The sequence below is a fragment of the Microcebus murinus genome, chromosome 1 (genome assembly GCF_040939455.1).
Source record: "Microcebus murinus isolate Inina chromosome 1, M.murinus_Inina_mat1.0, whole genome shotgun sequence".
Classification (NCBI taxonomy): Eukaryota; Metazoa; Chordata; class Mammalia; order Primates; family Cheirogaleidae; genus Microcebus; species Microcebus murinus.
The window spans coordinates 136,428,626-136,455,193 of NC_134104.1; the positions used below are offsets into that span (position 1 = coordinate 136,428,626).

The 26,568-nt window shown below is 33.3% G+C and overlaps 1 protein-coding gene across 2 annotated transcripts in view; it reads left to right on the top strand.

Moving 5' to 3' along the window:
- The first annotated feature begins 5,226 nt into the window (after positions 1-5,226).
- The window catches only part of ZCWPW2 (zinc finger CW-type and PWWP domain containing 2), an 88,517-nt gene continuing 67,175 nt past the window's right edge, over positions 5,227-26,568 (top strand). Inside the window, exons 1-2 of one of the 2 annotated variants that reach the window (XM_012786790.2) lie at positions 5,227-6,349; positions 10,015-10,174. In XM_012786790.2, coding sequence (XP_012642244.2) covers positions 5,946-6,349; positions 10,015-10,174 — 564 coding nt within the window. In that variant the 5' untranslated portion in view covers positions 5,227-5,945. The remainder of the gene's footprint in view (positions 6,350-10,014; positions 10,175-26,568) is intronic. The other variant, XM_076005905.1, reaches the window with a different exon arrangement.

Sequence of the window (26,568 nt, forward strand, 5' to 3'; positions counted from 1 at the left end):
GAAGAACTGTGCTGTCATTAAAAATTGCATTGTAGAAGAATATTTCATGTAATTAAAAAATATTCACAATATATCATTTGGTGAAAAAAGGCAAGCTGTAATACAGAATATGCAATTAAATTCCAAAATATGCAATTTTAAATTCCTAAAAAAGTGTGTACAGATTACCAGTTCTGGCAATATAGTTTGCCATATCTGGCAACATAAATCACATATTAATAACATGAATACCCTCACTCTTGTCCCTGATACATGTAACTAGAAGTGATAAAATATAAGAAATATCCTTGCTTGCATCAACTAACCACAGAGAAAGTAAGGGAAAATCACCAAGGAAGAGAATTAAAAACTAGAGAAGTTAGCAACTGAATTGCTGCTGTTTCTTTCCTTTGGGAGTAGGAAAAAGGGAGATGAGGGATGAGCAATTGATAGAGCCCATAATCTAAGAGTTTGTGTTTTGATGGCTACTGATGACAAGAGATGGGGTTTGGAGTGCTAATCAGGTGAGAAATTGGATCTGAAACAACCTGCTTATAGCCCGGTCTCTCAAAGGGCTACACACAGTGAAAGAGAGAGTAGATTTAAAACTTTGTTTAAAAATTAGAACAAAGGAATACAAAGAAATTTGTCTGCCTTGACATGGGCTCTGCGAATCCATTACCTCTAGAGAATTTGAGATTTAAATTTATATTACCTGTTTGCAATAGGAACTTGTTCACATCCAAAAAATTAATGAAAAATTGATCCCATGCCAGTGATGCTCCTAGGGCAGGTGGCAGAAGTAAATGCAAAACCTCCCTAAAGGAATACATCTCATCTCAAGCCACAAAGTATTTCTCAGATAAAATCTGTTTAAAGTTGAATTCACATTACAAAATTACAGAAATTACAAGGAAGTAATCTACCAGGAGAGAGATTTGGCAGACTCAGCTAACAGCATTATTACATCATATACACATAAGAAAAGGATGCTATGAAAAACATAGATTCAAGAAAGAATGAGAATAGAATTCTATATATAAAAAGGACTTTGAAGTTAAAAACTCAGCAATAGATTAAACATAACTGAGAGGAGTTGAAGAAATTACCATGAATATAGCACAGGGCAATAGTTAAATATGTAAAAGTTATTTTAAAAGATATTAGCATATAAAATTAAAAGGCCAACATATATCTAAGAGGTGTTTCAGAGGAGAATAGAAAAAAATAATATTTAAAGAGATGACTGATGATTTTTGATAGCAAATGAAAGATAAGTCATGTAAATACAGAAGCACATCAAGCTCCAAATAGAAAAAATGCAAACACATTTCAGTGAAACATCAAAATACTAAACATAAAGTATATATCTTAAAAACAAATGCAATGAAAATGCAACCTATCTATCCAAAAACTTCTTAACAGTAAAAACAGAAGACAAAACATATTGAAATAGTTTCTTTAACATCCCGAAAATAGGCCAGATTTGGTGGCTCATACCTGTAATTCTAGCACTCTGGGAGGCCAAGGCAGGGTCCCTTGAGCTTAGGAGTTTGAGACCAGCCTAAGCAAGAACAAGACACCCCTCTCTAGTAAACACAAAAAATAGAAAACATTAGCTGGGCAACTAAAAATAGAAAAAATTAGCTGGGCATGGTGGCTCATGCCTGTAGTCCACTTGAGCCCAGGAGTTTGAGGTTGCCGTTAGCTAGGCTGACACCACAGCACTCTAGCCCGGGCAACAGAACAAGACTCTGTCTCAAAAAAAAGAAAAAAAGAAAAAAGTCTGCTAACCTAGACATCTATACTCAATCAATTAAACTATCACTCAAAAGGACAGGCAAAAAAGAAATCTTTTTCTCTAACAAAGGTGAAGAGTTATTTACCACTCAGTATCACTACTGAAACAATGAGGGGTCTGTCTGGCAGAATGAAATTGAAATTAGAAGAGCAGAAAAAGCTGTAATAAATAATGGAGACAAACTGAAAAATATACGGAAAAATCTAAGCAAATATTGACTGTAAAAGAGACTATAATAATGACTAATTTTGAGGTATAAATGCAAACAAGTACTATCATGCCAGAAAGAAATGACATAAAGGACAAGAAGGGCATCAGAGTTAAAGCATTATGTTATTTTGGAGAAAGGTAGAGATATTGATTAATTTAGACCTTGTTAAATTGGGTATTAAGAGTAGGATTAAGGGTAACTATTAAACCAATAGAAATGTCATATAAACTTCCAAAACCAGTAGAGGAAAGAAAGAAAAGTATTTCAATACAAGTTAGAAAAGGAGGAAGAAGGAAAGAAACAACATAATAAATAAAAGGCACAAAAAATGCAACTATATCTGTATCAAAATTAAAGTAAATGAACTAAACTCACCAGTTGGCAGATCATATCTCAGATTGGATAAAACCACAAATCCCAGCTATGTACAGTTTATAGGAGGCAGAGACCAAAAACATAATATTAGAAAGGTTTAAAGTAAAGGGATGGTATAATTGGGATCAAACCAATCGAAAACATAACTGCTCTCTTAATTGCTATGTTAATAGTGGACCAAATCGATTTTAATAAACAAAGAGCATTTGGGATAAATTGCATCATTACATAATAAGAGGAAGAATTACTGGCAAATGTAACAACTCTGAACATGTATATAATAAAAAAAACTGACAAAATTACATGAATAAATTGACAAATTCATAATTATATGGGAGATTTTAACATAGCCTCTGTAGTAATTGATAAATCATCCATTTTGTAAGGATAGAGAAAACTTTAACTGCAACATTATAAAACTTAATTTAAAATGGTTGATGTAGAGTTTGGTATAATGGTTAAATGTAGACCTTGTGCCTTTATTGTACACATATAACATTCACAAGTATTATAAATAGGCCCACAAAATGAAACAAGCACCAAAAAATCAATGTCATACAGATTACTCTTACCAAAATGCAATTATATTAAAAATCACTAATAAGTCCGGGCGTGGTGGCTCACACCTGTAATCCCAGTACTCTGGGAGGCTGAGGCGGGCGGATCACTCGAGGTCAGGAGTTCGAAACCAGCCTGAGCAAGACCCCGTCTCAACTAAAAATAGAAAGAAATTAATTGACCAACTAAAAATATATATACAAAAAATTAGCCGGGCATGGTGGTGCATGCCTGTAGTCCCAGCTACTCAGGAGGCTGAAGCAGTAGGATCGCTTGAGCCAAGGAGTTTGAGGTTGCTGTGAGCTAGGCTAATGCCACGGCACTCACTCTAGCCTGGGCAACAAAGTGAGACTCTGTCTCAAAAAAAAAATTACTAATAAAAAGATAACCCCCAAATACTGATACTTTGAAATTTTGAAATATTTTTTTAAAAGCAAATAACTCATCAGTCAAAGATAAAAAGAATGGAAATTTGATATTTAGAACTAATAATAAAGCAATACTTGGAGGGGAATATATAACCTTTAATGCTTATATTAGAAAAGATTGAAAATGAATTAACTACACATCAACTCAAGAAGAGAAAAATAAGAGCAATGAAGAATGTCTAAAGGAAATAGAAGGAAATAAAAAAGAAAAGTTCAATTATTAAATAAATGGAATTCTTAAAAAATAAATAAGGAGACTCAAATTCCATTTGTTTAGTAAGCTCTGACATGGAAAATGAAGAAAAAAGAGAGAAGGTATAAACAAATTTCAAAGTGACTTGGCCTGGGAAAAGGCAATATATGTAACCTAAACATTTGTACCCCCATAATATTCTGAAATAAAAACAATTTCAAAGTGAAAGAAACATAATGAGAAATATAGTAGATATATTTAAATTCATAAAATTTGTGACAAAATAGGAAAATTCCTTCCTTAGACAAAATTTCTAAAAAAGGGGGCATTTTTTATTTCATTTTATAAGGCTATTACTATTTTGATATAAAAGCCAAAGACAAAAGGAGAAATGAAAATTATAGACAAATCTCATCTATACACAAATGTGAAAAATCTTAATTATTAATAAACTGAATATAGCAAAGTAAATTAAAGAACAAAAAACTCATCATGCATGACCAAGTAGGGTTTATTCAGAATATCAGTTTGGTTTATCATTCATAAATCCATTACTATGATACACCTAATAAACATATTTTAAAAGACAAAACACTTGTTCATTTTAGTATATGCAGAAAAGCATTTGATAAAATTCCACACTACTTTATAATTAGCAAAAACAAAGTCTTTTTAAGTAAGCTGGTAATTGAAGGAAAATGACTCATTGCAACCTTTTAATGGTCTCTACAACAACCATACTCCCAACATTAGACTTAATTAGTCAAACATTAGAAGCATTCTCTTTAAAAGTAGGAAGAGTCTACTATCATGGCTTCTAGTTAATATTATACTTGTGTTAACCAGGATAGTAAGACAATATATAAGAAGTATTTAATAGAAATAAAAAAAACCAGAATGCAACAAACTGTTACACACTCACATTTAAGAAAAGTACACCAAGTGTGAAGCAAAGATTCAGCAAAGCTAAATGACTTGCCCAAGAATATACAGCTGGTGAGTAGTAGAGCCAGGAATTTTTCCCACATTATCTGGCTTCAGAGTCTGAACTCAACCACTTTTGCTCTGACTGACTGGTAACCCATCAGTTACAGTCTCTACTGCAGTCTCATTCCTTATAAATTTCCTTGTCAATTAAAGAATTCACCAAATTAAAACAAACAAATATCATTAGTAAAGTTTTATACTTAATCATTCTACTACATTTGGTTCTTCCTGTTTTTAGATTTTTTTTCACTCTTTGAATATGATAAAATGTTACAGTGAATAATTTTGGTCTTTGTATGAATGGGTTGGGCTCTTTTAATTTTATTTTCTTTGGACACATTCACATGGGTGGGATTAATAAAAAATTTTGAACTATGCCTATTGAAACACATTAGCAAATTTCTAAAACAATTTTCAATGGCTCTAGTAAGGGATATGGCAAATAAGTATAAGTGAATTTCTCTATATATGATTAACTCACAAATTAAAGGGTTCTTTAAATGGTGCTTATACTTGGATAGTAGCATTTTATTAATTCATTAATATGGTGCATTAAAGTCTTTTGTCTAATAAATAGGCTTTGTATTACAAAATAAGTTGCCAATAATTAGTTTCACTTTTAGTTATATTAATTTATTGGTTTCTATATTATTATCAAAGCTGGAATTGAGCGGCTTAATTATATAATTCTAACTTTTTACATGTTTCAGATTTCATAATAAAAAAGCTTGAGAAAACTTTAAATTAATAATGAATATAAGGCAAAACTATATAAACAAAAGATTCCTTTAATTGTTTAAAAAATTCAAATGTTCATAGGGTGAAATATTTTGTTGCACTTGATTTTTTTGAGAATTGGAAAAAGAAAAGGATCATCAAGACATACTGTATATATACCCAAGAGGCAGTACAGCCTAGTAAGATCACAGAATTTAGAACCAAACTTCCTGCTTTAAATTCCAACTCTGCCATGTGCCAGCTCTTAGACCTTAAATAACTTTTCTTAGCTTCAGTTTTCTCTATAAAAAATGGACATAATAAAGTTGTTAGGAACACTATATGAGCCATGCACATAAAGCACTTAGAATAATACCTGGTGCATAGTCAGCATTCAGTAAGGCTTAGCTGTTATTATGGCAAAAAAGTATTGGATATCTACCAAATGTGTCCTATGTAGTAGGTTAATAGAAATTATAATTAACTCTACTCTTCTTCTGCTCCATTGTACTCTCCTTATTTTTGATTTTGGAGCATTTTATGCCCAGAGAGATTGATGTTTCTTTTTTTCCTCTTTCATTTATGGGTAGGTAGGAACATAGCATGTTCAACATATATAGCCTTTGCAGGATAGAAAAGGGGAAAGGAGGTAAGCATAGAATATATCAAAGAGGAATTTCTCTGATTTTGGTCTGAATGTTCTCTCCTTATACCCTTATTCTTTTATTTCCCTCTTTCTTATTGTCCAGATTAAATGCATTAATGGAAAAAGAAAAAATGTCTGCTAAGATAATTGAATATTGTAACAGTGCAATGGATTCCTTGGTGGAAAACAACATGTATGTAAACAAAGTGTGGGTTCAATGCGAGAATGAAACTTGTTTGAAATGGAGATTGTTATCAAGTGAGGATGTAGCCAAAGTTGATCATAATGAACCATGGTACTGCTTCATGAACGGTGATCCAAGATATAATGAGTGCTCTATTTCTGAAGAAGAATTTCCTGAAGAATCTCAGCTTCATCAAAGTGGACTTAAGATTGTCTATTCACAGCTTCCTCTTGGAAGCCTGGTTTCAGTAAAATTACAGAGTTGGCCGAGGTAAGGTTTTTGTTTTTTTATAATAAACTGTTGAGATATAGTCTTGCCAGGTTTATGAATTTTAAAAATCTTTTCAAAGAATCAACTTTTTTTTTCTCTATTTGTCTTATTTATTGATTTCCAATCGCATCATTATTTTCCCCATACTTCTTTGGGTTTAATTTGTTCTTTTTCTAGTTTCTTAAATTGAAAAGTTAGGTAAACTAATTCACATCTTTTGTTTCCCTCCCAGTATAACCAATTTAAACTATAAATTTCTCTCTAAGTACTGTTTTGGCTATATAAATTTTGATATGTAGTGTTTTACCGTTCAATTTGAAATATTCACTGATTTTCTTTGTGACTTCCTCTTTGAAGTGAGTAGTTTAGAAGTGTGTTTTTAAATTACCAAATATTTCAGGATGTTACTATATATTATTGGATTCTAATTTAAATCTCTTATAGTTAGTTCCACCGATTCTTGTTTTATGGACCATTGTGGGTCTTGTTTCAATCTTCTATATGTGGCTATTCAATTTTCCCAGCACCATTTATTGAATAGGGATTCTTTCCCCCAGTGTATATTACTGTCTACTTTGAAAAGATCAGCTGGCAGTATGTGGGTAGTTTTGTATCTGGATTCTTTCTTCTGTACCATTGGTCTAGGTCTCTATTTTTGTGCCTTTACCATGTTGTTTTGGTTACTATAGCCTTGTAGTACAGGTTAAAGTCTGGTAAAATGATGCTTCCATATTTGTTCCTTTTGCTTAAGGTTGCTTTGGCTATTCAGGCCCTTTTCTGTATTATTTTATGTTATTACACTGTAGGTACACCATAATTCTCTCCTTGGTCTTGATACAGTAGCATTTCTTATTAGTCAAATGTTTAATAAGAAAGACGTTTTGTTATTTTAGTGACTTGACTTTTGTCTATGGTGTGAGATACACCTTCTTAAATTCATCTTATCATAGAGCTGGAGAAGACCTTCAGAGGTCATGTAGTTCCCCCACTCCCATACACAAACGACATTCTTACACACACACACATACACAACACACACACCCTTTGCTACACACCATACACACTTCAGTATCCTTTACTGAATTGTTATTTAGGCTCTTAACTAGCCAAGAAATATAAGTTAGGAGGCTGAATATTCCATCTCTGGGCTAATTAACTCTTCTGAAGTCCTTTTGTTTCTTGAGTTGGATGTAGCCTCCCAATGTTTTCATTTTCTTTAGTACTGGTCCTGCTTCTGAGCCATGACTATGTTCTAGTCTAGTGGAAACATTCGAGCTTTGGCATCAGAAAGACCTCTTTTGAATCATGTCTTCATGCCTTATTAACAGTCTCATTAAGAAAGTTGTATAATATCTTCAAGACTCAGTTTTCTCATTTAAATAAAGAAAATAACAAATACTTACCTCATTGGGTTTATGAGTGGACTAAATGTGATAAAGTCTGAAAGGAGTGCTGGGAATACTGACATTAACACATTAACACATTGACTGTCACACTAGAAAAAAACTTTTTTCCTTGGGGCTACAGTGTTTTATTACAAAAAGAATAAAAATTTTGAACACAAAATGATCCCTTCTAATTTAATTAAAATTTGTTATTTTTTATTGTTTTCTGTGTGTGAGTTGTATGCAACTTGAAAAATAGTTCTCACTGCTCCCAAGGGGAAAACATGTGAGTTACATATGCTTCATGAGGCCTTGGGTTCAAAACTAGCATGGCAGTTAATGTGTTAACTTGCCTCAGTAAAAGAGAGTTCTATTCTCTTTCAATTCTACCCCACCCCAGATTTTTTTTTTTTTTTTTTTTTTTTTTTTTTGAGACAGAGTCTCGCTTTGTTGCCCAGGCTAGAGTGAGTGCCGTGGCGTCAGCCTAGCTCACAGCAACCTCAAACTCCTGGCTCAAGCAATCCTCCTGCCTCAGCCTCCCAAGTAGCTGGGACTACAGGCATTCGCCACCATGCCCGGCTAATTTTTTATATATATTAGTTGGCCAATTAATTTCTTTCTATTTATAGTAGAGACGGGGTCTCACTCTTGCTCAGGCTGGTTTCGAACTCCTGACCTCAAGCAATCCGCCCGCCTCGGCCTCCCAGAGTGCTAGGATTACAGGCGTGAGCCACCGCGCCCGGCCAACCCCACCCCAGATTTTTTTCAGGACAACTTTTAAAGTATGTCATGTTCTTCCTCAGTTCCTTTTATGATAACATTAAATGATTTTTTCCTAACTTTTACTATTTAAAATTATGTTATTTAAAAAATATTAGGCCGGGCGCTGTGGCTCACGCCTGTAATCCTAGCTCTTGGGAGGCCGAGGCGGGCGGATTGCTCAAGGTCAGGAGTTCAAAACCAGCCTGAACAAGAGCGAGACCCCGTCTCTACTATAAACAGAAAAGAAATTAATTGGCCAACTGATATATATATATAAAAAAATTAGCCGGGCATGGTGGCGCATGCCTGTAGTCCCAGCTACTCGGGAGGCTGAGGCAGAAGGATCACTCGAGCCCAGGAGTTTGAGGTTGCTGTGAGCTAGGCTGACGCCACAGGCACTCACTCTAGCCTGGACAACAAAGTGAGACTCTGTCTCAAAAAAAAAAAAAAAAAAAAAAAAAATATTGAGTGAATGTATTACTTGAAAATTCCAATTTTCTTAGTGCTAAATTTTTTTGTTTATATCTATAATCCTAAATATTCCTTATAACAATAAGGATTGTGTGCCTGTAAGTGTTTTACTTATTTCAAATTTCCTTTTAAAACATAATAGTATAAATGAAATAATATGAATAATTTCCTAGTTGTGGATTTCCTCACTTCAGAGGTTTTTTAAGGACTTCTCTACTTTCCTGTTTGGACTCCATGTGGAAATGTTGTTTTAGTTTTTGCTTATCAGACCAAGTAAATCCCAAAGAGAAAGTGGAAAAATAGAAAGGGACAGAAGTGGGAAATGAATACCCAAAGAGAAAAATGAAACATGAAGGAATTTCTAGAGGTTTATGTCATGAATATACCTCTAAAGATTTATTTTTAATGAAGGATAAATTTTATTTTCACTATTGAGAATTTTTAACAATTTGGTCATCTGCCAATGGAGCAGATGGGGTGGGGCAAAAAGGACAGAATAGAATTGTTGAGCTCTAGTTCTGCCTTTCCCACAGTAATTTTACTCCAGTGTTATCACAGCCTGAGCTACCAGTTACTCCTTTAGCAGCTCTGGCTCAGGAAACACTAGCTCTTTCCTACTCCATCAGAAGCCATGCCCGTGGATTAACATTTTGGTAATTAATCATGTTGGTTGGTTAGAGTTAATTCAACTCTTCCGTGAATCTAATGAACCTTTTTTTCTCTTATCTTTCCTATCAGTAGTGCTTAACTGTCTCTTATTAACCCTAGAGATCAAATCAGTTTTTTGCTTTATATTTCTTCCCTCTTTTATCTTACTTGTGTCTTAGATTTGTGACTATTTCAAAGCTTTTCTATAGCTACAAAAATATAACTTATTACTTGTATCAAAGGAATATACCACCTTTAAGAGATATGTAGGAATATGTTTATGTTTTATGAAAAAAGTCATCACTATTCAAAAAAGGAAATTTAATATACAATTGTCATGCATGTGTTTTCTAACTTTTGTAAATCATCAAAATAATTAAAAATATTTTCTTTTGAAAGTTGGCCAGGGATACTTTGCCCTGATCCTTTTAAAGGGAAATATGTGACATATGACCTGGATGGAAATGTTGAACGGTATCACATAGAATTCCTGGGGGATCCCCATTCAAGATCATGGATAAATTCAACATTTGTTGGACATTATAGTGTCACATTAAAGGTAGGTCAATACCATCAAAACTTGATTCTTATTACACTTAGTGTACTTATTGCACTTATTTTTAATTATGTTCATTTTATCTAAGATCCTAAAAGATATATAATTATTTACTTTTAGATTCATATAAACAAAATAATGTATACTATTTGATTAAATTTAAATATTTATATTTTAAAGCAATTTTCAAAGAAAATATGGATATTAAATATCTGTAGGGGTTTTAAATTTTATTTTCCTAATGGCAATATAATAAAAGGCAAATTGAAGTCTTTGTATAATTGCCTTTTGAAACAATTTTAAGATTATCTTTTGGTAATTTTTTAATTCTCTTGAGAACATTCTTAAATTGTAGCCCTAGCTGACAGGGAAAATTAATTATGGAATGCAACCAGCTTTTCAAATTTCAAATGGAATATTTTATTATGCTAACTCCTTTAGTATCTTTTTGAATTTTTTGAAACTTTAAATCCCACACTATAATTAATGAATAGACTAGGTTCTTATACTGATGAGAATAGATGAACTGGACCTATTTCCAAGGATTTGGTTTAATAAGTATAAATCAATTCAATGATTTGTGTTTATAATCTAATATTGAAACTTTTCATCTATAAATCATACTTTTATTAGAAACCTGATAGAAAATAGATATCAGAAATGTATATACATTAACCCAGTTTGGATTGTTTCTGTTTTATGGTGAAACATATACATATTTGGTTATACATATAAGTGTATATATATTTAAAGCATGCAGTTTAATCCACAATAAAGTTAAACCTGTGGAAATTTGCAGTATTTTAAAATGTGGTTTTTACTATACCTTTGAAATATATAGTATTTTGTATTATTCAACTTGAAAATAGCTAGCAGAGAAGGCTGTTTTAGTAAAATTATTTAAGCATAGAATAACATCACATAAATCCATTTCATGGTAGTTGTGGCCCAGTCATCTTAATATGCAGCACCTTGTCTGCTCTGATATTTTGGATGTGCTTCTAGACACTCCTGTGGGCAACTTCTAGTAGACAGGAAGGAATATTACTTCTGCGCTCCCCTCCTTCTGTCTAAAGGATGGGGAGACCTTCCAGTTGCTCATGAAGTTGACCTTACTCTTACTAAGGATTGCTGAGATTTCCCTGTCCCTTGGACATGGAGATACTATTGACTATAACCTACAGCTCTATTGCCTACACTTAATCTTTTATGGTCCTCTCTGCTCTGGAACTCCTATATCCACAAAGCTATCTCTACACTGTTCCACATTGATCGAATGCACACTCCCTACCTCCAGGAAAAAAGACCACTTACACAAAAATTGATGTATAGTAAATAATGTAGACATTCTTAACTTTTTCCTAGAGGAAGTGGAAGATGGATGTAAATTGTACAAATTGATCCCTTTTTCTAAAACTGAGTGAAGAATGGCAGGCATATATAATTCTCACTGGCTATAGCTGACTAAATCTCGCTTCATACACTATGTCAACATAATTTTCTCTTAATTTGTGTAAGCTTAGTTTAATAACTAATTAAATAATATTTCTGGATTTTCACTGAATATGGACTCCGCATATATTTTGCAGTGCATATGTTAAGGTAGAAGAGAAATAAGCTCACCTAGAAAGACAGACCTGCATTATATGCATTTGTGAGAAAATTGAATATTTTTAAGTTTTATATTATGAACATTTTAATCATTATCTTTCAGTTCAATCATGTTTGTGTAGAGTTTTGATAGTCAATTTAATAATCAAAGGTTAAGATGTTTATGGGACCACTGACTTTATTTTATTATTGACAGCACAACAGTATTCAGTCACTGTCTAGTCATACAGATGATAGTGTTCTCTACTGACAAATAGAACTACTTATTGATACACTGAGATTTATAATTCATATGTTTATTTACCTATTTTATTTTTTAATCAGTAGCTATAAAGATAGCTATAATCTCCCATCCCCAATAAAGAAATATTTATTTTCTCAACAGTATTCAGAGAGAGGATTCTGGGAAAATGGTAAATTAATAAGAATCAAGAATGTTTCCCCACCTAAACAACAATCTAGCAGAATCTAATATAACTGTTTTGGAACACTGGAGTCTATTAATAGCTTTCAATTTCCACGGGAAAGCTTGAACTGTATATTGTGGTTAATTTCTGTCAACTTCAGCTTTTATCTCAGTAGCAGCTACTGCCCCAGCCCAAGCCATGTGGCAGGCAGCTGTGTATGTGTTCCTGCAGTGGTTTGCACGTGGCCTGAAGGAGCTGGGGAAGGCAAAAAGATCCCAGTCCTCCAAATATTAGGGATCTGTGTTCTTATTGCTAATTGCTGCTTATATTCACATATGTGTAGACAATGAGAAGGGCAGCCATTGTTATTTCACACACACACCCAGCTCCCAGCTGAAGTGTATACCCCTTCATTTTTCTCTTTTTCCCCTTTTGGGAACCAGACATTAAACATTAGGACATTTGAAAGCCACTGTATATACAGGGAAAAGTAGAAAGACTGTACAGGCAGAGAGAAATGTGCAGGTTCAGTAAAAACCTGAAAAGACCTGAAGTTACACATCAGAGTGGTCTTTGGCACAAAGATAGCCTGCAACAATCAAAAAATCCCTAACAATATTTATTTAAAAAAATAACAAATTCAAGGGAAGGGGAAAATCTGATTCCTAAAGTTACCATATTATTTGATCCAAATGCACATTTTTCAACAAAAATCCACAAGATTTGTAGAGAAATAAGTAATTATGGCCCATTCAAAGGAAAAAAAAAATAAGTCAACAGGAATTGTCCCTGAGAAAGACTTGATGCCAGATCTACTAGAAAAATACTCCAAAGCAGCTATTTTTTTTTTCTTTTTTTAAATTCAGGGTATTATGGAGGGACAAACATTTTGGTTACATGAAATGCGTTTGCCTCGCTCAAGCCAGGGCTATGGCTATGTATGGGGGAAGTATATCCTTCCCCCCATAAAGTATGCCCCGTTTCCATTAGCTGTGGGTTCATTCCTCCACCTCCTCTAACCCTCACTCCTCTGCCTCCCAACCTGACTGGCACCCAGTGAGTATTACTACCACATGAGCACCTTAGTGTTGATCAATTAATACCAGTTTGATGGTGAGTACATGTGGTGCATGTTCTTCCATCCTTGTGATACCACACTTTGAAGGATGGGCTCAATCTCTATCTAGGATAATATAAGAGGTGCTAGATCATCATTGTTTTTTGTAGTTGTGTAGTATTCCATAGTATACTATATATACCACATTTTATTAATCCACTCACGTATTGATGGGCATTGTTTCCACATCTTTGCAATTGTAAATTGTGCTGCTGTAAACAATCCAGTGCAGGTTTCATTATAGAATGTCTTTTTTGCCTTTGAATAGATGCCTACTGGTGGGATTGATGGATCAATGGTATTTCTATTTTTAGCTCTTTGAGGTATCTCCAAATTACTATCCACAGGGGTTGTATTAATTTGCAGTCCCACCAGCACCTTTCACAAAAATCAACTCATGCTGGATAACAGACTTAAACCTAAGGTATGAAACCTTAAGAATTTTGGAAGAAAATGTGGGGAAGACACTATTAGACATCAGCCTAGGTAAAGAATTTATAAACAAGACCCTCACAGCAGCAACAAAAATAAACAAATGGAATCTGATCAATTAAAAAGCTTATGCACAGCCAAGGACACTATCATTAGAGCGGATAGACAACCTACAGAATGGGAGAAAATATTTGCTTTCTACACATCTGATAAAGGGCTGATAACAAGAATCTATATAGAACTTAAGAAAATCAACAAAGCAGCTCTCTTAAAGATACTCAAAGAACTAAAGGAAAATGTAGAGAGTCAAGAAAAAGATGTATGAACAAAATGGAAATATCAATGAGGAGTTAGAAAACCTAAAAGGAAATCAAAAAGAAACTCTAGAATAGAAAAATAGAATGACTGAAATGCAAAATTCACTATAGAGATTTTTAAGCAGGCAGAAGAAAAAAACAGCAAACTTGAAGATAGAAAAATGAAATTATTGAGTCTGAGAAACAAAAAATAAAAAGATTGAAGAAAAGCGACTAGAACCTAAGGGACCCATGGAGCACCATCAACTAGACCTATATCTTGCAAAACTGTCCCTCAAAAGTGAGAGAGAAATTAAGATATCCCCAGATAAACAAAAGCTGAGGGAGTTTATTACCACTAAACCTGCCTGCATGAATTGCTCAAGGGAGTCCTGCAGATGAAATGAAAGGACACTAGATCATGTCCTGAAGCTGTATGTAGAAATAAAGGTAAATACATCGGCAAATAGAAAAACTAGTATTATTATAACAATTGTATTCTACATTCTTTAAAAGACTAATTTTTTTAAAAAAAAATTATTAATCTAAATGCTAGTATGATTGTAACTTTGGTTTGTAATTCCACATTTGTTTTCTATATAACTTAAGAGACTAATGCACTTCAAAGAATTATTTGTTTATATTTTTGGGTAAACAATGTATAAAGATGTAATTTTGTGACGTTAGCAGCTCAGGGGGTGAAGATGGAAATATTTAAAGGAGCTGAATTTTTGCATGTTGTGGAAGATAAGATGGTATAAATTTAAAGTGTTATAACTTTAGAATGTTAAATGTAAAATTGCTATGTTAATGAAAATGAAAATAGCTATAGAGTATATACCAGAGGAAATGAGGAATGAATTTATGTTTCACTGTAAAAAAACAATTAAACACAAAAGAATACTGTAATGCAGGAAATGAAGGACCAAAAAGCTATCAGGTCTATATAAAACAAATAGCAAAATGACAGAATTAAGTCCCTCCTTATCAGTAATTATATTAAATATATATGGATTAAATTTTCCAAGCAAAAGATAGAGATTGGTATAATGAATTAAAAACATATACTCTATCTAAGAAGACTCACTTTAGATCCAAAGACATTAATAGATTGAAAGTGAAAGGAAAGCAATATTGGGAAACGATATTCTATATAAATAGTAACCAAAAAAGAGCAGGTATGGCTATATTAATATTAGGCAAGATAAACTTAAAGGTTACACAAGACAAAGAAGGACATTAGTAAAAGGTGCAACACAGCAATAATATATAATAATTATAAACATTTGTGCACCTATTTAAATGCCATTACAACATATGAAGCAAAAACCTTGAAGAATTAAAGGGAGAAATAGACAGTTCTATAATAATATTTTGAGACTTCAATATCCCACTCTCAATAATAGATTAAAAAAATAGATAAAAGATAAGTAAGGAATCATCAGATAACCAATGGTAAACTAACTAGATATAATGGACATATACAGAACACTCTACCCAAGGAGAACAGTATATATATTTTCCTCAAGTGCAAATGGAAAACTTTCCAGGATAGACCACATGTTGGGTGACAAAAGAAGTCCAAAGAGATTTTAAAAGATGGATATCATGCAAAGTATCTTCTCTGACCACAATGGGATATTAGAAATAATGACAGAAGTAAATCTGGAAATTTTACAAATTTGTTTAATTAAACATAATCCTAAACAACCAATGGAGGCTGGGCATGGTGGCTCATGCCTGTAATCATAGCACTCTGGAAAGCCAAGGTGGGAGGATCATTTGAACTCAGGATTTCCAGCCCAGCCTGAGCAAGAGCAAGACCCCATCTTCACTAAAAATAGAAAGAAAATTAGCTGGACAACTAAAAATATATAGAAAAAAATTAGCCAGGCATGGTGGTGAATGCCTGTAGTCCCAGCTACTCAGAAGACTGAAGCAGAAGGATTGCTTGAGCCCAGGAGTTTGAGGTTGCTATGAGCTATGCTGACGCCATGACACTCTAGCCCGGGCAACAGAGTGAGACTCTCGAAAAAAAAAAAAAACAAACCATAAAACAAAAATACAACAACAACAACAACAATAAAAACAAGCAGTGGAGAAAACACAGCATAGTATAATGTATAGTATGTAATGAAATCAATACTAAAGGGGAAATTTACACCTATGAACACATATTTAGAAATAAGAAATAAATCAACAACCTAACTTTATAACTTAAGGAATTAGGAAAAAAGAACAAACTAAATTCAAAGCTACCAGAGGAAAGAAATAATAAAAATTAGAGCAGAGATAAAAAAAAAACATATAGAGAGAATAGAGGAACAATAGAGAATTTCAATAATACCAGAAATTTGTTCATTGAAAAGATCAATACAATTGACAAACTTTTAGCTAGATGGATTAAGAAAAAAAGAGTGAAGACTCAAATTACAAAACTTAGAAATGATATCTTGGACATTACTACCAAATATGCATATTTAAAAAATGATTATGAGAGAGTACTATGAACAATTGTACACCAAAAAATCAGAGAACCTAGATCAAGTGGACAAATTCCTAGGAACAGAAAATCTATCACTACTAAACCATGAAGAATTAGAAAATCTGAGTAGAACTATAACAAGTGATGAGATTGAATCAGTAATCAGAAATCTCTCAACAATAAAAAGCCCCAGATCTGATGGGTCCACTGGTAAATTCTACTAAATATTTAAAGAGCTAATATCAGTCTTTCAAACTTTTTTCCAAAAAAACTGAACAGGAAGGAACACTTAACTATTTCATTATATAAGGTCAGCATTACTCTGATACCAAAGCTAGATAAAAATAGGAAAGAAAACTACAGACATTATCCTTTATTAACATCAATGCCAAAAAAAAAAAAAAAATACTAGCAAACCTAATTCAGGAGCATATTAAAAAGATTATGCGGCCGGGCGCGGTGGCTCACGCCTGTAATCCTAGCACTCTGGGAGGCCGAGGCGGGCGGATTGCTCGAGGTTGGGAGTTCGAAACCATCCTGAGCGAGACCCCGTCTCTACTAAAAATAGAAAGAAATTAATTGACCAACTAAAAATATATATACAAAAAATTAGCCGGGCATGGTGGCACATGCCTGTAGTCCCAGCTACTTGGGAGGCTGAGGCAGGAGGATCGCTTGAGCCCAGGAGTTTGAGGTTGCTGTGAGCTAGGCTGACGCCACGGCACTCACTCTAGCCTGGGCAACAAAAGTGAGACTCTGTCTCAAAAAAAAAAAATAATAAAATAAAAAAAAAAAAGATTATGCATTGTGGCCAAGTAGGATTCATTCTTGGAATGTAAGGATGCCTCAATATACAAAAATCAGTCAGTGAAATACACCACATTAACAGAATCAGGGCAAAAATATATGATCAGCTCAATTGCTGTAAAAAGAGCATTTGACAAGATTCAACACTGTTTCATGATAAAAACACTAAACAAAGTAGGAATAGAAGGAGATTGCCTCAACATTATACAAGTCATATATGAAAAACCCATAGCAAACTTGATACTCAGTGATGAAACTGAAAGCTTTTCCTCTAAGATTAGGAACCAGGCAAGGAAATCCACTTTTACCATTTTAATTTAATATAGTCCTAGAAGTTCTAGCCAGAGTAATTTGGTGAGGGGGGGGAAAAGACATCCACATTGAAAAGAAGGAAGTAAAATTATCTCTGTTTGCAGATGATGTGATCTCGCATTAGAAAACCCTAAAGATATCACAAAAAACTGTTAGAACTAATAAATGAATTCAACAAAGTAGCAGCATGTAAATGAATACACAAGCATCAGTTGCATTTCTATACACTAACAATAAACAATGAAAAAAGGAAATTATGAAAATAATTCCATTTACGGTAGTATTCAAAAGAATAAAATCCTTAGAAATTCATTAACTTGTACAATGAAAACTATATAACACTGCTGTAATAAATTAAAGAAGATATAAATAAATGGAAACATGTCTCATGTTCATGAATTAGATGACTTAATATTGTTTTTTATTGTGCATATGCATTTTATTGGATTCTTAATGAATGATAAACAAGAAATGTACTGTTATTATTCCTGTTTTTCAGATGGGGCAGAGAGACTCAAAAGAGTGGGCAACTTTCTTGAAGTTACACATCCAAGAAAAGCTGAGCTAGGACTGGAACCTGCATCCCCTACTCTAGGCTTCATCCCTTTTTATTATTATTATTTCAAAATATTAAGGGGGTACAAATGTTTTAGGTTACATGGATCATTTTTGTAATGCTGGAGTCCTGGATATAGGTGTGACTGTCACCCAAATAGTGTTCATAGTACCCATTAGGTTGGTTCATTCTCCTTCCTTCCTCTCTGCCATGAGTTGTTTTCCACTGAGTTTTAGTTTCCTCTGTGTACTTCTGTGCTCACTGGTTAGTTCTAATAGTGAGTACATGTGGTGTTTGTTTTTCCATTCTTGTCATACCTCACTTAGGAGAATGGTCTCCAGTTCTATCCAGATTATTGCAAAGGGTATTAATTTATCTTTTTTGTGGCTGAGTAGTACTCCATGATATACATAAACCACATTTTATTAATCCACTCATGTATTGATGAGCACCTGGCTTGATTTCACATCTTTGCAATTGTGAATTTTGCTGCAATAAATATTCTAGCACAGGTGTCTTTTTGACAAAATGAGTTCTTTTCTTTTGGGTAAATACCCAGTAGTGAAATTGCTAGGTCAAATAGTAGGTCTACTTTTAGTACTTTGAGGAGTCTCCAGACTGTTTTCCATAGAGGTTGAACTAATTTGCAGTTCCACCAACAGTGTATAAGCGTTTCTTTCTCTCTGCATCCACACCAGCATCCATTGTTTGGGGACTTTTTAATAAAAGCCATTCTAACTGGGGTAAGGTGATAGCTCATTGTGGTTTTAATTTGCATTTCTTTGATGATTAGTGATGTTGAGCATTTTTCCATGTGTTTCTTTGGCCATTTGTGTTTCTTCTTTTGAGAACTATCAGTTCATGTCTTTTGCCCACTTTTTAATAGGGTTGGGTTTTTTTGTCTTGCTGATTTATTTGAGTTCTTTGTAAACTCTGGTTATTAGACCTTTATTAGATGTATAGCTTGTGAATATGTTCTCCTATTCTGTAGGTTGTCCATTTGTTCTGTTGTTTCCTTATCTGTACAGAAGCTTTTTAATTAATCAAACCCCATTTACTAATTTTCACTATTGCCATGATTGCCATTGGGGTCTTTTTCATAAATTCTTTGCCAAGGCTGATATCTAGAAGAGTTTTTCCTACATTTTCCTCTAGAATGCTTGTGGTTTCATCCCTTAGATGTAAATCTTTTATTCATCTTGAATTGATATTTGTGAATGGTAAGAGGTAGGGATCTTGTTTCATTCCTCTGCATGTTGCTATCCAATTTTTGCAGCCCCATTTATTGAATAGGGCTTCTTTGCCACAGTGTGTGTTATTCTTTGCTTAGTTAAAGATGAGTTGGTTATGTGTAGGTGGTTTTATGTCTGGGTTCTCTGCTCTGTTCCATTGGTGTATGTCTTTATTTTTGTATCAATACCACCATGCTGTTTTGGTTACTGTAGGCTTGTAGTATAGTTTGAAGTCTGGTAATGTGATGCCTCCAGATTTGTTCTTTTAGCTTAAGATTCCTTTGGCTATTCAGTCTCTTTTCTGGTTCCAAACAAAGCATATAATTATTTTTTTTTAGATCTGCAAAATATGACTTTGGTAACTTCATGGGGATTGCATTGAATTTTTAAATCACTTTTGGTGATACAGACGTTTTAACAATGTTGATTCTACCTATCCATGAGTATGGTGTATTGTTCTCTTTGTTTATATCCTCTGAAATTTCCTTTCTCAGAGTTTGTAGAGATATTTCACCTTCTTTGTTAAGTATATTCCTACACATTTTATTTTCTTTGTAGCTATTGTGAATGATATTGAGTCTTTGACTTGACTCTCAGCTTGACTGTTATTAGTATATAGAAATGCTACTGATTTATATACATTGATTTTATATCCTGAGACTTTGATGAATTTATTTATCAATTCCAAGAGACGCTTGGTAGAATCTTTTCATTTTTCTAGATACAGATCATATCATCACCAAAGAGTGACAGTTTGACCTCTTCTTTTGCAATTTGGGTATCCTTAATTTGTTTTCTTGCCTGATTGCCCTAGCTAGGAATTCCAGCACTATTTTGAATAGCAGCGGTGACAATGGACATCCTTGTCTTGTTCTTGCTCTTTGGGGGAATGCTTTCAACTTTTCCCCATTCAGTATGATGTTGGCTGTGGGTTTGTCATATGTGGATTTTATAATTCTGAGAAATCTTTTTTCTATGCCCAATTTGTTGAGTGCTTTTATCATGAAATGGTGCTGGATTTTGTCAAATGCTTTTTCTGCATCTAGTAAAATGATCATATGGTCTTTGTTTTTGCTTTTGTTTATGTGGTAAATTATATTTATTGATTTACATGTGTTGAACCATCCTTGCATCCCTGGAATGAAGCTCACCTGGTCCTGGTGGATTATTTTTCTGATGTGCTATTGAATTTGGCTCACTAGAATTTTATTGAGGATTTTTGTAACTGCATTCATAAGGGATATTTGTCTGTGGTTTCCTTTTATTGTTGTGTACCTTTCTAACTTTGGTATCAAGGTGATACTGGCTTCATAGGATGAATTGGGGAGGACTTATTTCTTCTTAATATTGGAGAATAATTTTTATATTATGGGTACCAAGTCTTTGTAGATCTGATGTAATTCAGCTGTGAATCTATCTGGTTCAGGGTTTTCTTTGTTGTTGTTGTAAATTGTTTTTATTACTGATTTGATCTCACTGATTGCTATTGGTCTTTTCAGGACTTCTGTGTCTTCTTAGTTGAGTCCTGGGAGGTTGTATGTTTCCAAGAACTTGTCCACTTCTTCTGTGTCCTCTAGTTTATGCTCATAGAGATTTTCATAGTATTCATGGATGATGATTTGTATTTCCATGGTATCAGTTGTAATGTCACCTTTTTTATTTCTGATTGAGCTTATTTGGGTCCTTTCTCTTCTGTTCTTAGTTAATCTAGCAAGAGGTCTGTCAATTGTTTTTTATCTTTTCAAAGAACCAACTTTTTGTTTTGTCAATTCTATGTAAATCTATGTAATAAAATCCTTCCAAGAACAACAAAAAAGCCCTGGACCAGATGGATTCACAGCTGAATTTTATCAGACCTACAAAGTAAACCTGGTACCTATAATACATAAATTATTCCATAATATTGGGAAGACTTAATATTGTTAAGATGTCAATACTACCCAAAGAAATCTACATATTCAATGGAATTCCTATTAAAATCCCAATAATGATTTTTGTAGAAATAGAAAAACCTATCCTAAATTTATATGGAATCTCAATGGACCCTTAATAGACAAAACAATCTTGGAAAAAGAAGAACAAAGCTGGAGAATTCACATTTACTGATTTCAAAACTTACTACAAAACTACAGTAAACAACAGTTTGGTAGTAGCATAGAGAAGTATATAGACAAATGGAATATAATAGAGAGCCCAGAAAAAATCTTCACATAAATAGCCAAATGATTCTTGACAACAGTGCCAACCCCATTCAATGGTGAAAGGGCAATTTTTTCACCAAATGGTACTGGGAAACCTGGATATTCACATGTATAAGAATGGAGCTGGACCCTTACCTAATAGTATATACAAAAATTAACTCAAAATCGATCAAAGACCTAAATTTAAGACCCAAAACTAAAAATCTTAGGAGAAAACAGAGGATAACAACTTGTGACATATACAAACAATGGCATAATATGCAGCCTTAAATAGGAAGAAATTCTGACATATAGTACAACTTGGTTGAACCTGGAAGATATTATGCTAAATGAAATAAGCCAGTAACAAAAAGACAAATACTGTAGATTCTACTTATGTGAATAAGTACTACTTATGTGAATACTTAGAATAGTCAAAATCATAGTGACATAAAGTAGAATGGTATTGTCAGGGGCTAAGGGAAGGGAAGAATGGTAAGTTATTGTTTAATGGGTACAGAATTTCAGTTTCCAAGATGAAAATAAATAGTTATGGAGATGGATGGTGGTGATGGTTGTACAACATTACGAATGTATTTAACACTTTAATACTTTAAAAATTATTAAGATAGCAGATTTTATGTTATGTGTGTTTTATCACAATAAAAATTGGAAAAATTATATGTTTACAATCCACATCACTCTGGTAATTAGATAAACATAAACATGTGCTGTAGGGCTATGTGTATATTTTTCTCCATTAGTACAAATGATTCTTATTTTTACTGCATACATATCTGTGAACTCGTAATTTAAAAGTTTATTTTTTAGCTTGATACACTACATGGTTTAGTTTAGTGTTTTTCAAGCCTGGCTGTGCATTAAGACACTTTATAGAACAAGAACAACACAACAATACCTCAACTCCACTGTACTGAATAAATTAAATCAGAATCTCTTAGAGTTGGGTCAGGCATCAGCATTTTTAAATTCCACAAGTAAATCCAATGTGCAGCCCAGGAAGAGGACTACTGATTAAGTTCTTCTCAATCTGAAGTATCCAAATTTTGTTGATTTTATCCCGACTAGTGGAGTAATCCAACTTTGGTTATTGCTTATGGTTTTCTGTTGCCTTTCCTTTGTGCACTTCTTTTGTTAGTCTTTCACTTTCATTTGCCTGGAAATTATGCTTACTGCCATAGGCTTACATGTCTTACCCAATAGCAATCAGTTTAACTGAACTAAGGTCATTCTTGTCACTCAACATTATTCATAATTTGTAGATATTACAGATAAAGCTGATTCAGAATGTGAACTTAATATATATATATATAAGCTGTTTATATATATATATATAGATAAACATGTTTAAGTTGATCATGTATCTTGTATATTTTATAGAGCCATTATAGTTTTTTATAATTTTTTTGAGCATAAATAATATAGTCTCACTAGAAGTATATGCAACTGATGATTGCTTGGACTATACTTTTCTTATAAGAAAAATTAAGTAGTTCACTCATGATGCTAAGATACTCCTATGTTAAAAGTTAGGTTTTCTTGTTCATGATGTGAGAGGACATTTTTTGCTATATATTTTAGTGGTCTGCTTATCATTGTATGTACAACCTGCCTGTACAGATATGCAACCATTTCTTTGGGTACTGGATGACATTTGGATATATACCCATTGAACTTCATTTACTGATGAAGTTCGCCTGTAAGTTTTCAATGGAGATGAAAAGGGAACATTGCCATACTGTCAAACTTGAGACCTACAGCTCCAATAATGCTGCTTTCTAATTGTGGTAGTCATTAATAATGTTCATCAAAGTTTTCTAGGTCTCTGCCTTCCTGTTGCAAAGTAAAATTGCACATTTGGCACCCTTATGATGGGATTGGGCCAATGAATTATATGTGAAAGTGATGAATATCACCTCTTTGACCACTTAACAGCTAGTACAACATCATCCAGAGTTCTTTCTTTCCCTGTGGCACAGTGACTGGTAATTTTTGAGATGTTGGTTTGGATCCTGAGTAACTACCTTCAGCAAACACATGACAGGTTTGCAATATGAGGAAGATAAAGGCATTTGTTGTATTATACCCCTGAGATTATTCTAATATACACTAATCACAGCATAGAGGATGTCACCATTCTTTGTAACCTGTATCTTTAGAAGGTCCATTCCTGAAATTTCACTACTCTTCAGAATTTGGCCAAATGACTGAAATCCCATTATTCTAATTTCTCCAGTCTATAATAAAAATAACACCACTTATTATCCTATAGTTGTTTATTAAATAAGTAGATTTCCTTTATGTATAATGATAAGCATATGAGTAGAAATTACCAACTGATGATGGATACATTAAATATATATTTGGTCTAGGAAATGTTCTCCAACAAACGGCTCTGATGTCAACATGCACAGTAATGACTCCAGTAAATAAAAAAGCCCACAAATATTTATAACAATCAAATATTGAGTCCATTATAGGCCAAGGATTAGGTAGATCCTTTTCATAAAATATTTAAAGTCCTACAGCAACCCCATGAAGATAGGTATCATCACTATTTGACATACGAAAGAAACTAAGATTCAGGCTATATGTCTAGTCCAAGGTCAATGAGCTGCTAAATGATAGCTCCATGATTAAAATCAAGAAGTCTAACTCCAAAGTCTAAATTATTTTCTCTTTGTACATTATGCCAGCTTATGTATACATAGCAATAGCCTAGTTTATTTTTGAATGTTTTCCCACATTTGTACCTACAGTGAGGAAATTTTTCACCTCTTAATTCTTATATATGTGTTGAATGATGGCAGTCTCTGGTAGACTTGCTCTTTACTTGCTGCTTGATGTTCCCCTGTGTAGAGCTAGGGACTAAGTAGAACAAGAAGAATTCTTATTTTCAGATTGAATTTGCAGTGATCGTTTGACCAGTGCATCTGGATTAACATCTATTTGAGACAGTGTTTTGCTTCTAAGATTCATTATGATCTAAATTTTAAGAATGTAGTCTGTAATAAGGATTAGCAAATGAGTTTATAACTAGATCATCAGGAAGCATTTTGCTCTTAGAGTAATGGAATAAAACTGGATACAGATCTATTGAGCCAACACACTGGAAAAATACATTTGAAAACAAAAACCAAAGACAAAAAAACTTTTACACCATGTTCCTACTAGCAAATAATTTTGTACAGCTACCAACTTGTCAGTAAAATGTTATTATATTCATTCTGTATTTGGTATAAAATTTGCTATAATTTTGATATTATTGGCTTAAGTTTTTTGTTTATTTCTTTCCAAGCATCCTTTGGTTTTTGGCCTGGATAAAGGTTAAGGGAATTAGAACATTTCCGTAACTGTGACCTACTTGTGAATAATCTGGCAAAAAAACTTTTATAATAATATACATTAGGAAAAGAATAAATTTGTCATAATGATTTATATAGTGATTAAAGAGGTAGAATTAGGCTCTTTGGGTTTGAGGGTTGGCTCTGCTACTTAATAATGGTTGACCTCAGACAAGTCACTTAATCTTTACAAATCCCAGATGCCTCATCTGTAAAATAGAAGTTATAATGGTATCTGCCTCATAAAGTTGTGAGGGTTAACTGAGATAATATATGTAAAGCATTTTAGCATAATGCTTATTATATAGTAAGCTTTCAATAAATGTTATGTGTTATTATTCATTGGAAGTAAGAGTTTAAATATACAGTGATATTTATTTCCCTTTCCTAGGTCCCCACATTTATAGGAGAGTACTAGAAAAGATACCAAAAACAATAAAGGGACGAATAATATATTCTTTATTTAGCAATTATTTATTCATTTATTTTTCTTACAAAATTTTTTACAGGGGTACAAACGTTTGGGTTCTATCTATTGCATTTGCACTACCCAAGTCAGAGCTACTGGCATGCCCCTCCCAGACCTTGCATACTGCACCATTGCACGTAAATTTGCCCATCCCCTCCTCTACACTCCCATAGGAGAATAATATTTTTTATTTTGACTAAGATCATATGTGAAAAATGACATGATATTAGTATTCTTTATCAGCCAGCACCGTGCTCCCAGAAATTGAGAGAAATGGAGCAAGTTGATCATCTTATTTTTTTATTTTTTTCAGTACATGGCTAAATTGAGGGCATTGTTGCAGTTTTTCTAGTTTAGTGTAAACATAAGTGCTAAGAACTATTGAAACAGGAGATAAGTCAGAGCCTTCTTAATCTTACCCCTTGGTGAATGAATAGGTACCAATATCAGCAATGCTTCACGAATACTTTGGATTTGTTTGATGGAATTTGGAAGGAGAACAGGGAATATCATCTTTCATGTTTTTTTCAACCGAATGAAACTAGTTTCTTTCCCTATCTTTATTCTGCTTTTCAGATTCACTCACATTTATAAATGCTGACTTTGCTGCTCCAAATAAATTCTTGAATTCGCCTCTGTCATTTCTAGACTTCATCTCTTATGAATTTAGATAACTGTGAACTTGTACTGAAGTTAAAAGTCCAAATCCAAATAATATGACCAATTTCACTTACTTTATAAAGGATGGAAGAGGTGGCTACCTTTCCCATTATCAATGGCAAGAAAACTGTATTAAGTATCACCTAGAGTTCTCGTATTGACTTCTCAGTGAAACAGCAATATTATTTTTAAAGAAATCCCAATATATAGCTTTCTTAATTTTCTAAAAGTGCTTATTTTCTCTTAAAGAAACCATAAGTCAGATCATTATTTTTAAGCCAATATAGAAGGCTCACTAAATTGCCCTCAGGGTCATTCCCTTATGAGTAATATTACCTTATAATGAATCTTCTATGTTAGGGTGCTTAAATTAGTAAATAACTATAGGGTAACTGTTTGGTACATTCTTCCATCAGGGAATGGTGAAGTTCAAAACTCATAATCATATAACTGAAAATCTACAATTGC